This window comes from Arvicanthis niloticus, chromosome 3, assembly GCF_011762505.2.
Source record: "Arvicanthis niloticus isolate mArvNil1 chromosome 3, mArvNil1.pat.X, whole genome shotgun sequence".
Taxonomy (NCBI): domain Eukaryota; kingdom Metazoa; phylum Chordata; class Mammalia; order Rodentia; family Muridae; genus Arvicanthis; species Arvicanthis niloticus.
In genome coordinates, this window is record NC_047660.1 from 97,269,174 (window position 1) to 97,287,954 (window position 18,781).

The following is an 18,781-nucleotide window of genomic DNA, read 5'->3' on the forward strand; positions in this document are numbered from 1 at the left end:
GAAGGAAAAATTTGATGGACCTATCACCTCATTATTAGTGCTGAAGGGTTTCCTTGAAAGTAGCATCTACATTTCTCAGCCACTGCATGTCTCAGCTGGACTCTGTAGCTCAGATCCTCACTTTGAAATTTCAGCAGTAAGTGAGCAAGGCAGATTGAGAAGAAGCAGGTGGATTGTACTGATCTCAGCAGCTGGGTCGTGACCACACTGTTTCCATAAGCCTGTAACTCTTCATCTCTGACTCTACTTAGCCTTCCGATAGCTGCGATCAACCTTGTGAGGTGGAGGCTTAGACAGGCATTTTGGAAGTTCACAGGCAACTCGAATGCAGTTCAAATGCAGAGCCTGGGCTCTGACCTGGTTCCCACTCTTCTTTAGCTTTCTTGATTCCTTTTCCTTTTCTACTTATGTGTTTTCCATGTCAGAGCTTATTTAATACTCATATAGTGTAAGGTCACAGAAGATACATTGCTTCCTTCCTCACTTCTCAGGTTTAAATAGAAGCTCAGAAGCCTGTAAATGATGCTTTAGGAACACACACATGTATGCAGACTTGTATGTAAACACACACACACACACACACACACACACACACACACACACACACACAGGGAGGGGGGCAGGCCCTGGCCTCTGGTTCCACCTAACTGCACACTGGCTAACTTCACTTCTTGTATATCATGATCCCAGGAACTTGAGACAATATGCAGGTCAAGTGTAGTCATTTTTGGAGCCTTGCCGAAGACCGGAAGCTCTCCCACCTGCAGGCCATCTCTGGAGCCAGAAGTGGGTCTCTGCAGCCACAGCGGACTATATTGCATCTGACATGGCTGGCATCTCTGGAATCCACCTTTCAAGTTTTCGGCAAACCATTTTCTCACTGTCCTTCACAAAGCTGACATTCTCGGCAGCATGATAGGAAAGATGTCATGTCGGCTGCTCTTCAAGTTCTTGTCACCGTGGTTAGCACCAGTTCTGTCATCTCCACTCTCCTCACGGTCTCCCATCTTGAGCCATGTCACAAATAATAATACATCTGGAGTCGAATCCATCTCTTTTTTTCCTATTTCATTTTTTATCAAATCAAAGCTATCAAATCCAGCATTCATCCTTTGGGTTATCAGTTATGTAAACTCTCTCCCCTTACCATGATATTTCCAAGCTAAAGATGATTAATTGATATGTTCTGGAGAATTAATTGAGTAATAGCATGTACTAGGCTTGTAGTGCAAAACCATCTTGATACTTGAAATTACCAAAGTAGTACAGTCAAATCTTCATTTTGTGTCAGGAAGTGACTGACTTCTCTATTAGTTAAATTGTCACGGTACACCCTGGTAAGCACCTAGATTATTAGCATTTAATAATCCCCAGGGCATGGCTCTATACATCGTGTTAAAATCTGGGTTGCAAAACCTCTCAGAAGTAAGATGCCTTTTCCAAAAAGTCAGGATGAAAAATTAATTTAAAGCACACAGTGATTGATGTGATTTGGTGATTAAGTGCCAAATCCAGGTGTAAAAAGAAACATATGAATTCACCAGAAGAGGAAAGAGCGTCTGGTCCACAACTCTGCATAGAACCAGCTTTCAGCCTCCAATCAGTACCAACAAGGGGTAAAACTCCAGCTGAAGAGGGAATATACTTTCATCTCCAAATGCAAATGTCCACATATGCTGGTGCAGGCACTGTAAACACGATATATTCTTTCTCTCCAAATGGATGCATGCCTGCAGACCGCATTATGGATCCATGAAAATGTCCTTAAACAAGCATGATAACTGAATCTTACTTGCTACTAAATTGTTCCAGCCTAGAAACACGAGCATTTAAAGGGACAGAGCAGGACATAGTGTGTTAGGCATTCCTTGCAATGCTCCCTAAATAGGACTATTATATCAGATACTCTGATATTATTCCATTTAAAAATATGTATATAATATCTGGCAATGCTTCATTTTTATAATTTTTAGATGCTATCCCGAATTTGATTTGAGTGTGGAGTATTTCTCTTTGTTTCTTTGGGCAGTTAATAGATATAAATTCAAAAGAGCACCAAACCACCAGCAGCCACTAAAAGCAGCCACTCCCATCCCCCTGCTTGCTCCCCAAATGTCTTCTATAATCCTAGGTTAATTATAATTTATAATTAAGACCCTCATATCCCATAGCCTCTGCTTCATCATGAAATCCAGCCCTACCCCTTTCTTCTCCTTCCCTCCCAGCTCATGCCCCTTTCTAATTATGCCCTGATGCCCTGGGGCTCAGATACGCTGCTAAAACAAATATATCAAAGTGTTTGTGTCACAAATGGCAAAACATGAAGAAAAACAAGTAGTTTCTACACAATTACAAATGGGCATTGTAGCTTCTTGGGTTGGCTAATAGGGAATTTCAAAAAGAGTATTGGAGAGGGCAACTATTCCAGGAAGCTCTTTTATGACTTGCTTGCAGCTTTTTTCATCTGAAGTTATGACTCAACAATACAGAGGCTTTATTCAACCTATTTCAAGCATGGGAGTGGTTGAGAAGCTTCCCCCACTGAACAGTCACCAGCAATATAGATGCTATTGGAATGTTGGCACTAGTAAGGGAAGCTCAGGCTTGATCTGGATGCTGAGTGAACAAAGAACCCAAAGATGATTGAAGAAATAACACAAGATATAGGTATGCATTTCACCAAGAAAGAGACCAGAACTTCATAAATTCTTCCCTCGGAGGAATAAGTGCAGATTGATGAAGATTGAGAAGCCATGGATTTGGATTTGATATTGGAGACCCCAAGTTAGACTTTGGAGTGGTCACAACAGTAAGGCGTGTGGGTTTTTGTCGTTGCTGCTTTTTAAAAAATATCGTATCACATATTTGCTCAAAGTGTGTGAAATCTGCAAACAGTTTTGTACAAGTGGCTTCAGTGATGACAGGGTGAGGAGGGCACACTGTGGGATTTTAGGTAAGAGCTACCAACTGCACAGACTTCACAAGACTTCGTGCTGTTCCTATGGAAGCAAGCTTCCTTTAGGAAGACAGTCACAAGGTTTACATGAAGGCTACAAGTCCAAAGAGACTTTTTCTTTGGCTATGGGAGATGCATATTTTCCTTGGAAACTTGTTTCAAATTTACCTTCCCCCTCTTATTATCCTTTCTGGTTAGGTGAGTCTGGCTGTTTAGAACTTAGGGGTGTTTCATCCAGGCACAAGGCCAATATCTGTTCAGAGTTAGATGTAAACCAGCGAAATGTTCATAAATGTATCATTTCTCTGTGTAACCTGAGACCAAGAATACAGATCACTGTTAGACTCTACCCATACCCATTTGCTGCATAGAACAGTTTTCAGAGTTCTCTGTAAGGCAGATCTATACCTACTTATGTAGATACTGGCTTTGTATTTGGAAGAAGAATTAAAATGTACTAGACATAATGGTGTGTGTGTGTGTGTGTGTGTGCGCGCGCGCGTGTGTGTGCGTGTGTGTGTGTGTGTGTGTGTATGAAGAGGTGGAGATAGGGTTGAAAGAAAGAAAAAAAAATGTAACTCAATGCTAGACAGCAGAACACACAATAAAGCAAAACAAAACAAAACAAAATAACCACCATCTGACACTAACTGAATGAGGCAAAGACATCGTAAATATGCCAACTGTTCAGTCCCTGGGAAAGAAGACAGACCTCGACTACTGTAGTGGCATCAAAGAAAGACAGAAATGGAAATACCTGAGATAAACCTAAGAGCATTGCTTGGGCCAGGAATTGATTTGTCATGTGCTATGAAGGAAGAGGAAGTTCATGCATGCAATGGCTGCTCAACTTCTGTCTTGGGCAAGTGGGTGGATGATTTAGGGACCCTGCTGGATGAATGGAGAAGAGTGAGCTCAGATCCGAACCCACAGGATGCACATGGACTGTGAGGATGAACGGAACCTTGACTTCAAACACATCTCCCCAGATGATCTTTGGACACATTTTCAGAGATGCTTTAGAATTTGTGCCCTCTTACATCTGCCTGCAGACTCATTAATCTATGCAGCGAGCTGTGGATTGAGGCGGTTGGCACTATGGATTTGTTAATTGCTGATACAATGTACTTTCTATGCAGGCCATATGTGAAAAGCAGCAGTGGCATTCAAGAAATGTTAAATAATAATGTAAATGAGAAAATTTTCCAATCTCCATCATAAAGGGATCCAAGGAACATTGACGCAACTTGCAATCATCGGAGCTGTTTGATTGCCTTGTCACTGTGGGACAGTGACCAAAGTGATGCTAATCTAAATGTCATCTAGAAAGAATACTAAAAATATTATGGTGAAAATTAAGTACTGCAACCTTAGAAGCTGATTTAAAAATGAGAAGATATAGCAATTTACATCTGTGGATTTTGTGATCGCCAAATGCAACCAGCTGAACACGTTCACATTTTCCTTTAGTTCACTCTCTCTCTTTTGGGAAAATGGGCTTAGCTCTAAAGTGTTGGCCCAAACTAATATTCATTCAATTAGTCTAAAAGTTTGATATGTATTAGAATCACTTGAGTTCTTCTATTCATCATGCTTAATTATCTCATTATTGAATTTTAATGGTTCAGGTAGGGATTCCCCAAATGACTTTTGGCTGAAAATGGGATTCAGGAATCAGAATTATTTTCATTTCCTTGTCACAAGCGGCTCAAATGTACAGTACTGAAACAGCCAAGACCTTGGCTAGATGTGATCTGAAGCCAAAATCATGGATGGGGTGTATTAGAAGTGTGGGTTTCTGGCTCCATGTAAGATCTGCCGAGTTATATGAGGGTAGGAACACATGCACCGTATTTTGTTAGACTCTTCCATGTGACTCATGTGAACCCCAGAGTGTGAAGACCACTGCTTTTATGGAGCAACACAAAGGAACAGGATCTATGTAAAAGAAACAGCAACAAATACAAGGGGGAAAAGCATATCAACCCATCACTTGGGAGCATTATTTAAAACAAGATTCCTCTACCTCAATGCCACTGCCATTTGGGCCTGAGTGTTACTGGGTATTTAATAATACCCAGTCCAATCAGAAATATCTCCGGACCTCACCAAAATTTTTCTGGAGGGTAAACTCACCATGCTTAATCCTGTCAAATACACAGGAAAGCTCCCATTGGGTAGCTCTTTATATGTTAGGAAATAGGTCACAGTCCAGTTAGAGCTGCCTTTCAACAGGAACTATTCACTCTGCTCTATGCAGATGATGCCAGGTCTAAAAGCAGCACTCTGGACAGCTGCCATGGTGGCTTCTTGAGAGACCCTTCCAGCACACTGATCCTGACATAAAGTTGCTGTTTTCTTGCAGGTGGAGAAGGACAGCAGAGCAAAACACAAGCAGAAATTCTGTCTCACCATCAGCCTTATTTAGTACCAGGAGGAAGGTGAGTGACCAGGTGGTACTGGGGTTTTCCTTGATATTCACTTAATAGCTTTGCATATTATGATGGACAGATTTTTGCATTCTCTAGCGAGCAAAAGTTCCCAGGTGCACTTGAGGCTTCCATGAGTTCACTGAATACACATGGCACAGAAATAGGTAGTAGATAAATGAATATTGAAGCATACAGGATCCTTGCCTATGACCATCTAATTTGGACAAGTCTGTCCAGAATTGCAGGCAAGGAGAAGAGTATAAGAAGAGACTGAGAATAGTGAATAAATGAAGTCTAAGGAGGATGGCACCACTTTTCCCAGTAAAAGAAGAGAGCATCACTGAAGGTCAACACAGATAAGGTGGACAGAAGCTTAGAACTTCATGCCTTGAAGATGACCTCTTTGCATAGGTGGCTCTAACAGTCATTGGTCTAGTGATGGGCTTTATCCTGTGCATTATTATAACTCACTATTTCAGATGGGTTTCTTCTTAACAGATGAGTATGGAAATTAGGAAGATTTGCTCAAGAAACTAGATCTGTAATAAATGTGTGGGCCTATTTAATGTCATCCCATCTTATTTGCCTCTTGAACGCTAGTTTAAAATTACAAAGCATACCTTGTTTATTATGAGTGACTAGTAAGGCATCAGACCACTAACTAAACATGATGACAAAACAAAAGAACAAAACACAACAACAACAAAACACCTAAGCCAATCTGACTCACTTCTGTTCGCTTATTGCTAGGTTAGTCTTTCCAACACCCAACACCTGAATCAAATTTAGTTCCAATACACATTTTTCCATTTCTAAGATCTTTTATGAAAAATTGAATGTTTGGAAATTTTTTAAGGATTTGGGTTTAGGGGATGCATAAAGCTGTTGTTTGCAAACATGGACATGGTAGCATGCATGCAGGGACAGGGACGGGACAAAGGGGCTGAAAACACAAGCTAACACACACATGGCTTCTTACCTTTTTTGCTCTTGAGTTGGGTGAGGTTTGGACTCTTTTCTTTTTTTTGATTCTCTTCGTGGATCTTTTTTAGCCTCTGGTTCAGGAGAAGGTGGAGATTTGCCCCCTTGAAAGTCTGTGTTTGATAGTAGCCCACTAAGATGCACATGCATTTGTTGACTTTGGAGAGGGAGTGATGGCAGGAGGCATGCATAGAGGGTGGCCAACCATAGGAGAACCAAGAGCACACACACATGCGCAAACAAAAAGAAAAAAAAAGAAGGATGCATCAAAAAGCAAAGGCAAATGCATTCAAACTAAAGTAATAAGCAAAAAAAAAAAAAAAAAGATGCAAAACGCATAAGGAAAATCAGAACTGAAAAGGAAATAAGAAATCCCAAACTGTTCCCACGACAAGATGTATAAACCTAACTGTGAATCAAGTGGCAGTCTTACAATATGAAACCCAGACAATGTGTATCATAATTCATGATGATGTTTACCAGGGAGTTTACAAAAACATTTCATTATTTTATAACACTTTCTTATTCAGTAACATATGTAGAATACAGTGTGACAACCCAGAGAATATAATGCAACTTCTCTCTCTCTCCCTCTATAAAAAATTCAATCCAAGAGGCTGTAACAGATAGTCATCAAAGTGTACATATTTATAAAAGTCCGAATTATGCATGCTCCAACCCAGGTATCAGAGTCTTTATGAGTATCCTTTATGCGAATAAAAGGTCATGTGTTGGGCTATGGAGTCATAACAATAGATGAAGATAATCTTATTGTCTGTTAAAATATTCAAAGCCACAGTGTTATTGTTATCTAGCTCTAAATGATGGAGTTGCATTTCATAAAAGTCTATCAGTACTGGAGACAGGAAAAGCACAGAACAAATCCCACAGATATTCCAGGGCTGTGTGGCTTGCAAAGATGAGGAAGGCTGACACAAGCCTGGCTTCAAAGCCAGGTAGTCTGGACTGGCTTTTTCCCTGACGTGGATTTCCCCCGAGTGACAACTTGCTCATCTGAGGCTTGTTTTCCAAAGCCATCCAGCTGTCTTCTGCTGCCTCCCCTGGCTGTTGGCAGGGGTGCTTTGGAATATCGTAGACTTCTCTTTATACTAACGTGTGTGGCTACATACATTGAGATGGTAAGCTGGCTGTGGCAGCGTGGAAATTTATTCCATGCCTCTAGAGCCAAATGGCAATGTTCTTAAATTATTTGCTTCTTTGCATTATTCAGAACATGGCTTTTTTTTTTTCTTTCAGGAGCTGGGCAAGGTCTAAAGAAATAGAATACTTAGTATAGAGTCAGGAGACTTGTCATTCTGGTCTTGTTTGTGAAACCTACAAACTGAGGGAGTTGGTTAGCTTGTGATCGCCAAAGTTCTTCCCACTTCTGAGGATATATTCAAAGTGTTCCTGGCATCTTGGCTTCCAGCTTTACCTATCTTGCTTCAGCTCTAGCAATGTGCTTGGCTTCCGTCTTCACAGGACAGTAAGTAGTACATGCTGTTCCTTTTGCCTGGAGCCACTCGACTCCTACGCATGCGCATGCGTGAATTCCCGGCTCTAGCTCCATCTCCTCAGGGAGGTTCCCTGCTGCCGTTTTGACTCACTATCGGAGTCATGCTCCTTATTGAATTCTACCCAGAATTTAATTCCTTTTCTTAATGTATCTTCCCTGGTTTTTATTTTTCATCATGTATACAAAATGCAAACCCTAGTCTCACATCAGGCAAGCAACCATCAAACACTCCTGAAATGAATGGTAGTATCAACAAAGGCAAAATAGCGACCAGTTTCTTGCCAAGTTTTGGCTGTTTTTGTTCAGTTTTTTATGTTCGCAAGTATCCTCTCAACTCCATGAGAAAACTGTCATTCCCAATTTATAGACCAGAAAACTGTAATTTTGAGGATTTAATTACCAATCAAGGTCACTGGTTTATTTTTTTAAAAACAGCAAAAGTAAATGAAAACCCAAAACCCCCACCACCAATAATGATTACTGCCTAGACTGATTTAACTCAGGCACTCCCCTAGAAGGACTGTTTGCTATTTCTTCACAGTTGTCTAAGGAAAGGAAACTAATTTAGCATGGCTCTCTCTCCCTTTCCCCCTCTCTCCTACCCTCCTCACCCACTGTATGTGTGGATTCCCCCCTCCCAGTATGTATGTACACCACTGGGTAAATAGGGATAGATTGTGAGTTAGGGTTGATCTTTCAGGCAGAACTAGTTACACACCACTGGAAGTTTCTTTTGAATCCTTTAGAAACACCGCCAGACTCATGCTTACCTGTTACCATGCACATGGGATGCGCAGAAGGCAAAGCTATAGTGGAGAAGTGTGGGGTCAATCATGGCGCCGTTTTCTGCCCGTTCCAGCAAGTCTCTAAGGTAGCAGAGATGGCGATGACATCCTCGGACTCCATTTCGAGCACAATACTCGTCTAATACAAACACCTGACCAGGACTGAACCAGCCCTGTAGGGGAATAAAGGAGAGGCTTTCTTTTAAATACAGGTTGCTTCCTGGAGAGCTGCTAGTATCAGGAGTGGCTAGAGGAAGGGACTGATAAACAGCCAGTGTTAATGCCTTTGATTGCAGGGGGGTAAATTAACTGAGTTCCAGGATGCCATGGGATTTCAATGTCATGGTAGAGCTATAGCAGCAAGCATCATGCTTCTAGGAAAAGAGAATAACCAGGGCTCCAACATGTACTTGAGGGGGTGAAGCTGGGGCAGAGTCTGGCAAGGGAAAATTGTGATATAAATGCCTTCAGTTGGTAGACAACTTGCGCTTGACAAATAGCTTTCAGCTGAGCCTTCTAGTAAGCCAGTGAGGCAGACAGGACAGGCACAGAGTCTGGATAAGAAAGCTGCAACATACACCAGACTCAGCCCAGCTTCTACTCTGGATCCTTATGTTTCCCTATCTTAGGGCATAAAGGAAAATTTAAGCTGGGTTACACGTAGACTAAACTTTGTAAATTGTTATACCTTAGAAGAATTTTTCAGCACATTTTAAAATGAAAGTAATAACATACTATTCCCAAGAGATAGAGTAAGTAAGTAAGTTTTCCAAGGATGAATCGGATTCAGTTGAACAAAAGAGAGATTTCTCATGACTGCATTTATAGTTCCTCCCTACCCCCTGCAATTATTTGTTTTCCTGTTTATATTTGCTCACCATGAGACCAGCCCAACTTTGCTGTAAAAGAGAATCCAGATGGAGTCTCTGATAATAATTCAGTGGCGGGATGGCTAGAAACCTGTGCCTCTCTTATGTAATTAGAAAGACAGGTCCTTAGAAAGGCCAAGTGACTTGGCATTGAGGGTCAGTATGGATAGAGTCTAAAATCAAACCATATTGTCTCGTTTCCTTGCTATCTGAAGCAAGAAATAAACCAGTCTAGGAGACAGTTTCTAGATCGGACATTTGGGCTCTTTTAAACAAACTTCATTTTTCTTTGAGGATCTCCTATGAGTTGTTTTTCGAATATTACTGCAGCTTGGGTAGAAGGGATGAGAGGAGACGGTGATGTGGAGCAGGGAGAGGCCAAAAGGAGTTTGGGAGGGAGGACTTTGCAATGCTCTCCTCATGTATTAGGATCTGGGGATCTTCGACTGGCAACATGCAGCTCAGTGATGCATCCAACGAAACACGGCATCTTTCCTACTTCAAATTATAAGTTCCTGCAGAGGGCGGGAGAGTAGTTGAGGCAGTGGGCTGCCCCTATAGGCAACTTCTTTGCCACTCCATCTGCTACCCCAAATGCTAAATCTTAGAGACAACACTGCTGTGAAAGATTAAAATATATTTTCTACGACTCAGATGACACCAAGTCTTTTGTAGATGCCAAAATAGCTGCTTTGAAAAGAGTTGAAGAAATATCAATTAGGAACTGAGTCGAAGACACAGAAAAATTTATGTATCCCTGCTGGTCGGTCTCCAAAACCAACTGAAAAAAAAAAAAAAGACTGTACTAATGAGAAAAATGGAATAGACAGATAAGGGATAAGGTCCTTTACGTTTCTGTTATTTTCTGAAACTTTGGCCTTAATTAATAGATTCAGGTGTGTAAACAGGAAAGGGAGCTGCTCTGGATTGCTCACAGTTATTATTTTTAAATTTGGACTATATAGTTAAGCCTAGAGTGATTAATGGAAAGCAGGCATCAGCCTGTTATTTCTGGTTAAATCTTTAGAGGGCAGTTATTAATTCTCCTTTGTGGTAAATTTCAGAATGAAAAAAAAATTGTTTTCAAACACTGACGTGAACAAAAGTTGTAAAGGTGAAAACGTCTCAAAGTGTAAACATGTCTCAAAGTGTTCATCAGGTGAGAAGAATTCCTGCAGAAAGGGTGCTATTCGGAAGCACACCTCACCATTTCATAAATGTAACTAGAGATACAAAACAGTAGGAAATCTATTTGAGAAAAGTAGACTTGGGATGCAAGGTAAGTTGTTTTTTTTTTTTTTTTTTTTTTAATTTGTTTGCTTTGTTTTTGTTTTTTAAGTCAATGCAGTGTTCCTTTCCAACTTGGCAAAGTAAAAGTCTCCAATGATGAGATTGTAAATGAGGTGTCACTGTGAGCCATAGATTAATAAATTATCTCACAGAATCCCACTTCTATTTTTAAGATGATTTTAACCTCTTTAAAAAAAAACACACTATATCTTCAAGCAGCAAAAAAAAAAAAAATCAGAATTTAAAATAATCATTCAGAATAAGGGTTTATGCTAATGTCATTTAATTATATAATATTAATGTTACATAAATATATTAACTTCCATGTTTGAAGTCAAGGAGAAGAATCGCTCTCTGCATAACATCGTTTGATCCTCCCCCTCCTCCTTTTCTGTCTACAAAGTGGGATTAGTAATATTTAAGCTTAAGAAATAAATTCGTCATTTAGAATCTGAAGACAGAAATGAACTGAATCTTTGTCATGGTTTGGGGCTTGATAGTTTTAAATTAAAAATGTGTTTTCAAAAATTGAGTAAATACGTAACAGTCTTTAAACTGAGCTAATTTGACTGAGGGTTTAAAATGGGATTTCAGGGGATGTAAAAACCCTGCTGGGTGGCTGAGCTTCTAAATGCCTACTGCACCTTTAAAATTTTCTCTTCAGGGGTAAAGCCGGTTCTGAGTATGAGAGAAAAGGTGCCACCCAAATAAGCAAGCCCAAATCCATTAAACTTACGGCAGTGGAGCGTATTAGCAACTGTCTTGATCTTTAAAAGTGATAGAAGCATTGTATCCCTGAATGAGCTAAAGCACCAGGTACCTGATAGAGAGGGTGGGTATCAACGGCAATCAGGCAATTTTTCTAAGTTCATCATGAGCAGGTGCCAAGCTCAACCACCTTCTTAGGAAGATTTCTCACATAGCAGCTGAAAACGGAGAAGCTAAGATGGGGTAGCTGGGGAACTGGCTATGTCTCTCACGAGCACTTCCTCTAACTCACATCGACTCTTGAGTAAATAAGACTACTGCCACACAGAGAGTTAAAGACATGCTTATAATTGTTAGAGGGGTTTTGTAGGGAGTGAGCAGAGTTCTGACATAAAGGTAGAGGAATATTTGATTTTTTTTATAAAGAAATGTCACGTTGCGATTGCTGTACATCAAAGGATATACTTGCCAGGCAAGAATAGGAATCATTTAGTCTGTGATCCAAAGTCAGCCGCTGCACCATCTCAAAGAGGGAAGCGTGGTCAAAGTTACAGGGGTTGGAAGAGATAAATTCATCCATACCATGCTTCTGAGCTCTATCTGCGTCTGTTCATTTACACATGTGGAGAGAGACACAATTTAGAGAAACACATCACAGGTTTTTTTTTGACATTTCAGATTCACAGGATTCACTAGGCATTGCAAACATCAGCTGCCTCCCTGCTGCCCCCCACAACCCCCGAGATAGTCTTTGACCCCTCCACCCCCCATTGTCAACTTGCATCACTTACTGGTAAGTTTATTGCATTTAGGCAAATATATATTGGCATCAACATGTTTATCAAATGATCACAATTCCAGTGCTTCGTGTTGCTCTTTAAACCATGCATCAGACCGTAACTTCATCTGCATCTCACCAAACGCTGAAAGCAGATCGAATCTTTGCTGATAGCAGTCTAGCTAGGTTTTCGAGTTCGTAGCAGGTTCTGCCATTCCAGCGGTTGTGTGTACAGTAATTTCTCTGTGCTTATTGGAATTATCTGGGGAAAGGCTTATGCTGGTTTTCAGCGGAGTGACAATATTTGTGTCATCCCCTTCCAAATTCTCATTGCCAATTTGGTGTCACAAAAGGTTTGATTCCCAAACCTCCAAAATTAAGAGGATTTTTTTTTTAAATTTAAATTTAAGATTTTCAGTGAAACTGGGAGACTAAGTTAAGTGGGGATTTAGTGTCGGATAGGCAAGGACGTTGCCTGTGGGGCACATACTCCATTAGTAAACAGAAACTACCCTGTGGGGGCTTCGGTCTGCCACTTATTGTGAGTTAATAGTCTCCATGTATTCACACTTTTCCTTACAGGGTGAAGGCTGTAGGCAAAACCTCCTAAGGGCTAACTAATTAATCTCAACATGTGTAACTAAAATAGACTATCCTTAGCTGGCAAAATAACTTAGAGAATTTAGCTCAAGTGCCACCAAGAAAAATCCTCAAAAGGTAGGGACAGTGGTTTTTTTTTTTTTTTTTTTTCATGATAAAGAGATCTGCTCAGTCGCCCCCGTCACTCCCTCTTCTGATATCCAACTACGATAAGGTGGAATCTCAGAGGGAATCAAGCAAGATTTTATTCATCTCTTTGAATGCAACATTTTACTGGGATGCAGGGACCTGCCAGGAGCCAGCAGAGCAATCAGGGCAAAGAAACTTGATTTCTGACTTGAGAGGGTGTTTGAATAATATTTTCCTATGTGGCCTCTGTCCCAGGAAGGGATTTTTTTTCTTTTTCTCCCTTGCTCAGGGTTATGGCTGTGCACTCATTTTGTGGTAGCAGTGGGACTTTAACACCCTGATTTCTTGGTGACTTCAGCTATCGTTCAAACAAAACTGTGCAGCTCGGCAGCTCCTACCCTTTTAAAATCCTTGGCATTTTGCATAGGAGTAGTGAGCGGTCAGTGTTTGATTACAATGTGTTGTTTATGCCCAAGACACACAGAAGCAATGTCTCCAGAAGACAAGTGGTAGAATAATATTTTAACAGACAAATTGTCCATTAAAACGATAAAGCAAAGGCTTTGGGAAGAGATACTACCTGTGCAGAAATTACGTGAGAGGATCTATAAGAACACTCCTTGCCGTGGTAGCTGTCTCAGACTCATCCTTAGGGAAGGGTTTTGGAATTGAGCTTGCTGCATGACCTATTGGCTTTCTTTTGCTGTGGTTGCTAGGCTTCAGGATCCTTGGGACCATGCAGCTTGCAGGGAAAGCTAGCTCTTTCTGGGTGTGGAAGTGCTACTTGTGGCCTAAGGCAAGGAAGTATCTTTCCACTTTCTCCTACTCAGGATTCCCGCTGGTAGAAAGACCCTTAGAACAATCGGGCCACCCTTCTCTAGCTTTTACTACAGACACTGCCCTCACCATCTATCCTGTGACTCCCAGGTAGATTAATTCAGGAAGAAGCGAGTGTGTGGGTGCTTGAATTGTTCATCCTGTCACATTCTCATGGAGAGCCACACGCATCCCCTGCCTCCCAATTTTATCAGGGAGCTTGGCTAGCTTCAGAGTCTTGCTCTTGGATTTCTCGGCAGAGGCTGTGAGCTGACAAATTGGCCAAGGCCTTACTTTGCCAGTTTGGCTCAGCTAGTTTTACTGCTCTTCAGTTATGATGGTACAACCCCAGTCAGTCAGCGTGGGGAGGACGGAGCTCTTTTAAGTATGGCACGGATTTCAAATGTACTTTTAGTTGTTGGAGCCTCTAGAATACTTTGCTGTTGACCTGGTTTGCTTTTCTGGCCTCTCAGGAAATGGGCTGAAGAGACAATTTGGTCCTCTAGGGAGATCTGGACACAGCCAGCCTCCCTGTCTCTAAGCTGTCACAGGGCCTCTATGAATCTAACTGGCTGTGCTGATCACTGATGCTGGCTGAGAGTGCCTCTAGAGATAGCTTCTTCTCTACTGACAGTCTGAAGCAGGCTTACAGAAAAATATGAATAAAGTCAGCGGTTTCCTCTTTCAAAAGTAACCATAAAAACAAAACATCTTTTTCCCCCTTCATGTCTCTTCTTCCATCTACATGAAGAATGATCCAGAACTGAAATTTATTAGTGTGTGTGTGTGTGTGTGTGTGTGTGTGTGTGTGTGCGTGCGTGTGTAGGTAAGAGGTTAACATTGATTATCTTCCTAAATGGCTCTTAGCTTTTTTGTTTTGACCTTATCAAGCTGTTAAAAGTATGGCATGGATTTCAAGTATCATACTTTTTAGTTGTTTAAATCTCCTGAATACTTTGCTGTTGATCTGTTTTGCTTTTCTGGCCCCTCAGGGTATGGTTTGAAGAGAAAGTTTGGCCCTCTAGGGAGACCTGGACACAGACTGCCAGACACGGACAAAGCCTCTCAGTAAATATAGACTCATTGAGTCAGCAAGACTGGCTCGCCAGCATGTGTCAGGAATCTTCCTACCACTGCCTTCCCAGCACTGGATGTGACTAGCTTCTCTGTGTCCTGAGGATCTGAACTCAGGTCCTCATGCTTCTTTGACCAGTACTTTACTGATTGAGTTATCTCCCCAGCATCTGGCTTCCATTTTAAAATAATTGTCATGTACTGGTGGGATTGTTTATCTCTAAGCCTTGGTTTCCATGTGTGACAGATGAGTTGGCATTTCTGTTTCTTTTCTGTCATCTTTGACTGCAGTTTAGTAATCTTTAGGATTTTTGTATATCTGTACATGAAGGATGGTGCACAATGGAGTGAGCTCTAGTAAGATAACATTACCATCCACTCAGAAGTAGACTCATTATCTTAATTGTTATTATAACTTATCGTATATAATTCTTATATGGTGCCTGATTCTTGGGACTAGTTTGAATAGTTTCCCCAAGCTTATACTGTGAAAAGAAAGAAATAAAGAAAAAATAACACCAATGAGCTGGGAATGATAACTTGAAGTGTCAACTCAATACATCTGAGTTTTAAAGAGGGATTCTAGGATTTTCTGTCTTCTGCTATACTCCAGGTAGTTAGCAAGGAACCCAGAATACAGAGAATACTTGCTACATACTTGTTAAAATACTGAGTTTATTTCATCAAAATAAATAAACACATTTTCAGTGTTTTCTATTTACTCTAAAATTATAATTATTAAATAATTTATTGTGCCTTGTGTGTGTTCATCCATGTGCACTTGTGCACATATGTAAATGCTGACCATGCATTCATATTTAATTTAAAAGCCAACTCTTGGGTCTTTCCTTCCATCATGTGGGTTCTGGGGATCAAACCCAGGTTGTCAGGCTTAGCTGCGATCACCTTTATACACTGAGCCATCTCTCAGGCCTAGTGTCTTCTAGTTCTTGATCTTAGAAATACTCTTAGACTATGCTCACAGTTTATCTGTTATTAGAAGAGCAGAGAGTTCAGCAGGGGGCTGGGATGGAATTTATAATAACTGCATTTAAGGTTGGAATACCAAATGTGTGGTATGAATCATATGCGAATGTTTAACATTCCATTTATTCCTGTCCTCAGTATTTACAGATCATGAAATAGAGCTTTTGACAGGATGTAATAACTGGCCAGAAAGGCACCTGCCATATAGTAAACCCTCAGTAGTTGTCTAGGAGTAAATGGGCAGACTTCATACGCCTACAAAGCCATAAGTGAGCCAGAGATGCCTCTGTATTTATAGCTAATGTTGCATATCTTCTTGCTTGTTTATATTATTTTAGAAACTATCAGCCCATCCCGTTCTCTCCACTTTATAATTCTGCCCTGTCCCTACATACTAATTCCTACACTCTGCCTGGCTTTTCTAGGCTATGTTCTAATTTCTCTGGTGTCAGAACACAAACAGCAGAATCTCTGAGCTGCTCCTGAGAGCATTCCCCTATCTGTTATTTCCTTGCTAGCTCCTGCAGGAACCAGATCCTTAGCAGGTGGCTATCAACTGAAGGAATGATTGTGACACCTCCATCCTAGGCAGGTCCCCACTAGCTTTATTAAGGAGGCACACACATGGGGATTCAGATGGCATCTCACAAATTCAAAAGTGGAAACATGTGCTCTTAGGGAAAAATCTTATAGAAGGAAACAGAATTCTAGGTGCAGGTGTCTTTGGATACCATTCAGATTGTCTGCTTGTGTCTCCATACATGTCTAGGACCATATGCATTACATATGTTGTCTATTTTAAAATAAAACACTGCAGTGGTCCAGCTGTTCTAAATTCTGTTTCAAAGAACTTGTGGGCGCTTCCCAAGCAACACCATATAATCATTCTTACACTGCCCCAGTCTGTTCTCTTACAGTGCTGAACATGAAAAACAAATGCGCTTTGCAACTCTCTTTCCTTTTGTGCAAACAATGAGAACTGGTGGGTTAAAGAAAAAGGGAACTCCAATGTTGATGTCTCCAGGGAAAAAGAGCCCAGGAAAAAAGTTCTAGAGAGTTGCTTCCTGAACTCAGGACACTGGGGTCACTTCCCCTGCATGTGTCAGAGAATGAAAATGAATTCCAGTGTTAGGTTGAGTAAAATAGCATCGGGAGGACAATGAAGCTTTGCGAACCCCCAGTGCTGTTCTGTTCAGAATGCTGCTTGCTTTGGTTGATACATTTTAACCATCTTTGTTGTTGTAATTATTAATGTGAAGATATGTGGGATTTAGTAGATTTTTGAATATTAACTTCAACCTTTCCCAGACTTGGCTTCAGGAAGTTATCTCCAAGTCCTTATTGGTCTGTGAGTGTTTGGAGTATGCTGAAAGTGGGCCATGTGGTTTTGTAGGCTATATGGCTAGGCCATAATCCACACCTTTCAAATGATGCTGGCCATCTGACCTGGGAGGTTTAATTGTGTAATGGTGTTTAAAGTCCTTTGTGGTATGGGATGGGAGATGGGCTTCAAGTTATACTTCAATGAATAAAGTTAACAGTGGCATTTCTACCATGTTAAGAATCTTAAACCCTATCATTGGTGCTCATTACACAGAGACAGGTTGAGGGATCCATGCTTACGATAAGCAGGTATATAGTCATCAGACTTTACCTGAGGTTGGCTAGAAACAACTGTGCTTTGATATTTAAGGAATTTTTTAAAAATACTGTTTCCTACAGTGCTGTTGTTTTATGGACTTTATATTCTCATTTAATCTTTTTTATTGAAATTCATGTGACTAGTCCCCAAGAGACTACCTGAAATTTATGTTACTCCTTAGGTGGTTCTGATGTCTGGGCTCAGTTCAAGGTTGGTATTGTCTTTTTGAAATCTGATATGATTAGAAAAATATGTAATAGTTTTTTGTAATACCTTCTATTATTAGAAAGCATATTTATGTGATCTTATTTTAGAAAACTATATTTTAGGTACATTTCAGTGCATACCAAATAAATACACTTTGCTTAAATGGATAATGTAGTTTTTAAATTTTAAATTTTAAACCCCTCCCACTATGATCACAACAGCTCAGGAATTAAAAACAAAAGGTAAATAAATATCTTTATTTTGCGATGTTATGTTTTGGAACTTTATGTGAAAATGAGAAAGAATCCTGCTGTTAAACATAATTCTGATAGCTTATTAATAAATTGTCTAAGAGGGCTCTTTTATCTCAGGAAGCCATTCTGTGACAAAGCAGCAATAGCTGTTATATTTCTGAAATTTAGAGCACACTCGGGATGCTTGTTGCTCCGGATAGGTGCTGGAGGCAAATGAATAGCTAATGTAACTCGAAAGTCATCTGTGAACTCAAACTGTAAATTAAAAGGTGACTTTGTGTCCTTCTTATATGGCAAATGTGTGCATGTCATATCTGCTTGACAGTGCGGGAGTGAATGTATGCTCTGGACAGTAACAAACAATGACAGTCGTCAGCCTCATCAGAAGACATGACATCAAGAACTGACAATGACTGGTGGCAGCCGGCAGTTTACAGATCTTTCTAGAAGTGCCTTCTTGCTATAGTCAAGGAACTAGGGAATGCTGTGCCCTGCCTGAGCTGTGCACAGCACGAGACTGGCCCTCCCATGCTTGCTGCCCTGAGGTACATTGTGGACCTCTTGTCTAGGAAACGACTTCACTTCTTGGTGTCTCTTACTAGAGCAATCTAATATGAATGGCTGGGAGAAGATGGTGTCTTTGGAGGTCAAGGGTCACATGGCATTTTAAAACCACCATGGCAAAACACCCAAAAGGGCAAACATGAACATTATTTCAGGGCTGACTTACTCTAGTTCTTTGAAAGACAGTAGCTGT

The 18,781-nt window shown here is 40.7% G+C and overlaps 1 protein-coding gene across 29 annotated transcripts in view; it reads right to left on the reverse strand.

The window, feature by feature from the left end:
• The window catches only part of Cadps (calcium dependent secretion activator), a 431,715-nt gene that overhangs the window by 121,539 nt on the left and 291,395 nt on the right, over positions 1-18,781 (reverse strand). For 16 of the 29 annotated variants that reach the window (XM_076931554.1, XM_076931557.1, XM_076931556.1 and 13 more), the window contains exons 12-14: positions 12,007-12,143; positions 8,656-8,843; positions 6,368-6,526 (exon numbers count right to left, since the gene is read on the reverse strand). In XM_076931554.1, the coding sequence (XP_076787669.1) occupies positions 6,368-6,526; positions 8,656-8,843; positions 12,007-12,143 (484 nt within the window). The remainder of the gene's footprint in view (positions 1-6,367; positions 6,527-8,655; positions 8,844-12,006; positions 12,144-18,781) is intronic. The other 13 variants (XM_076931563.1, XM_076931567.1, XM_076931555.1 and 10 more) reach the window with 1 other exon arrangement.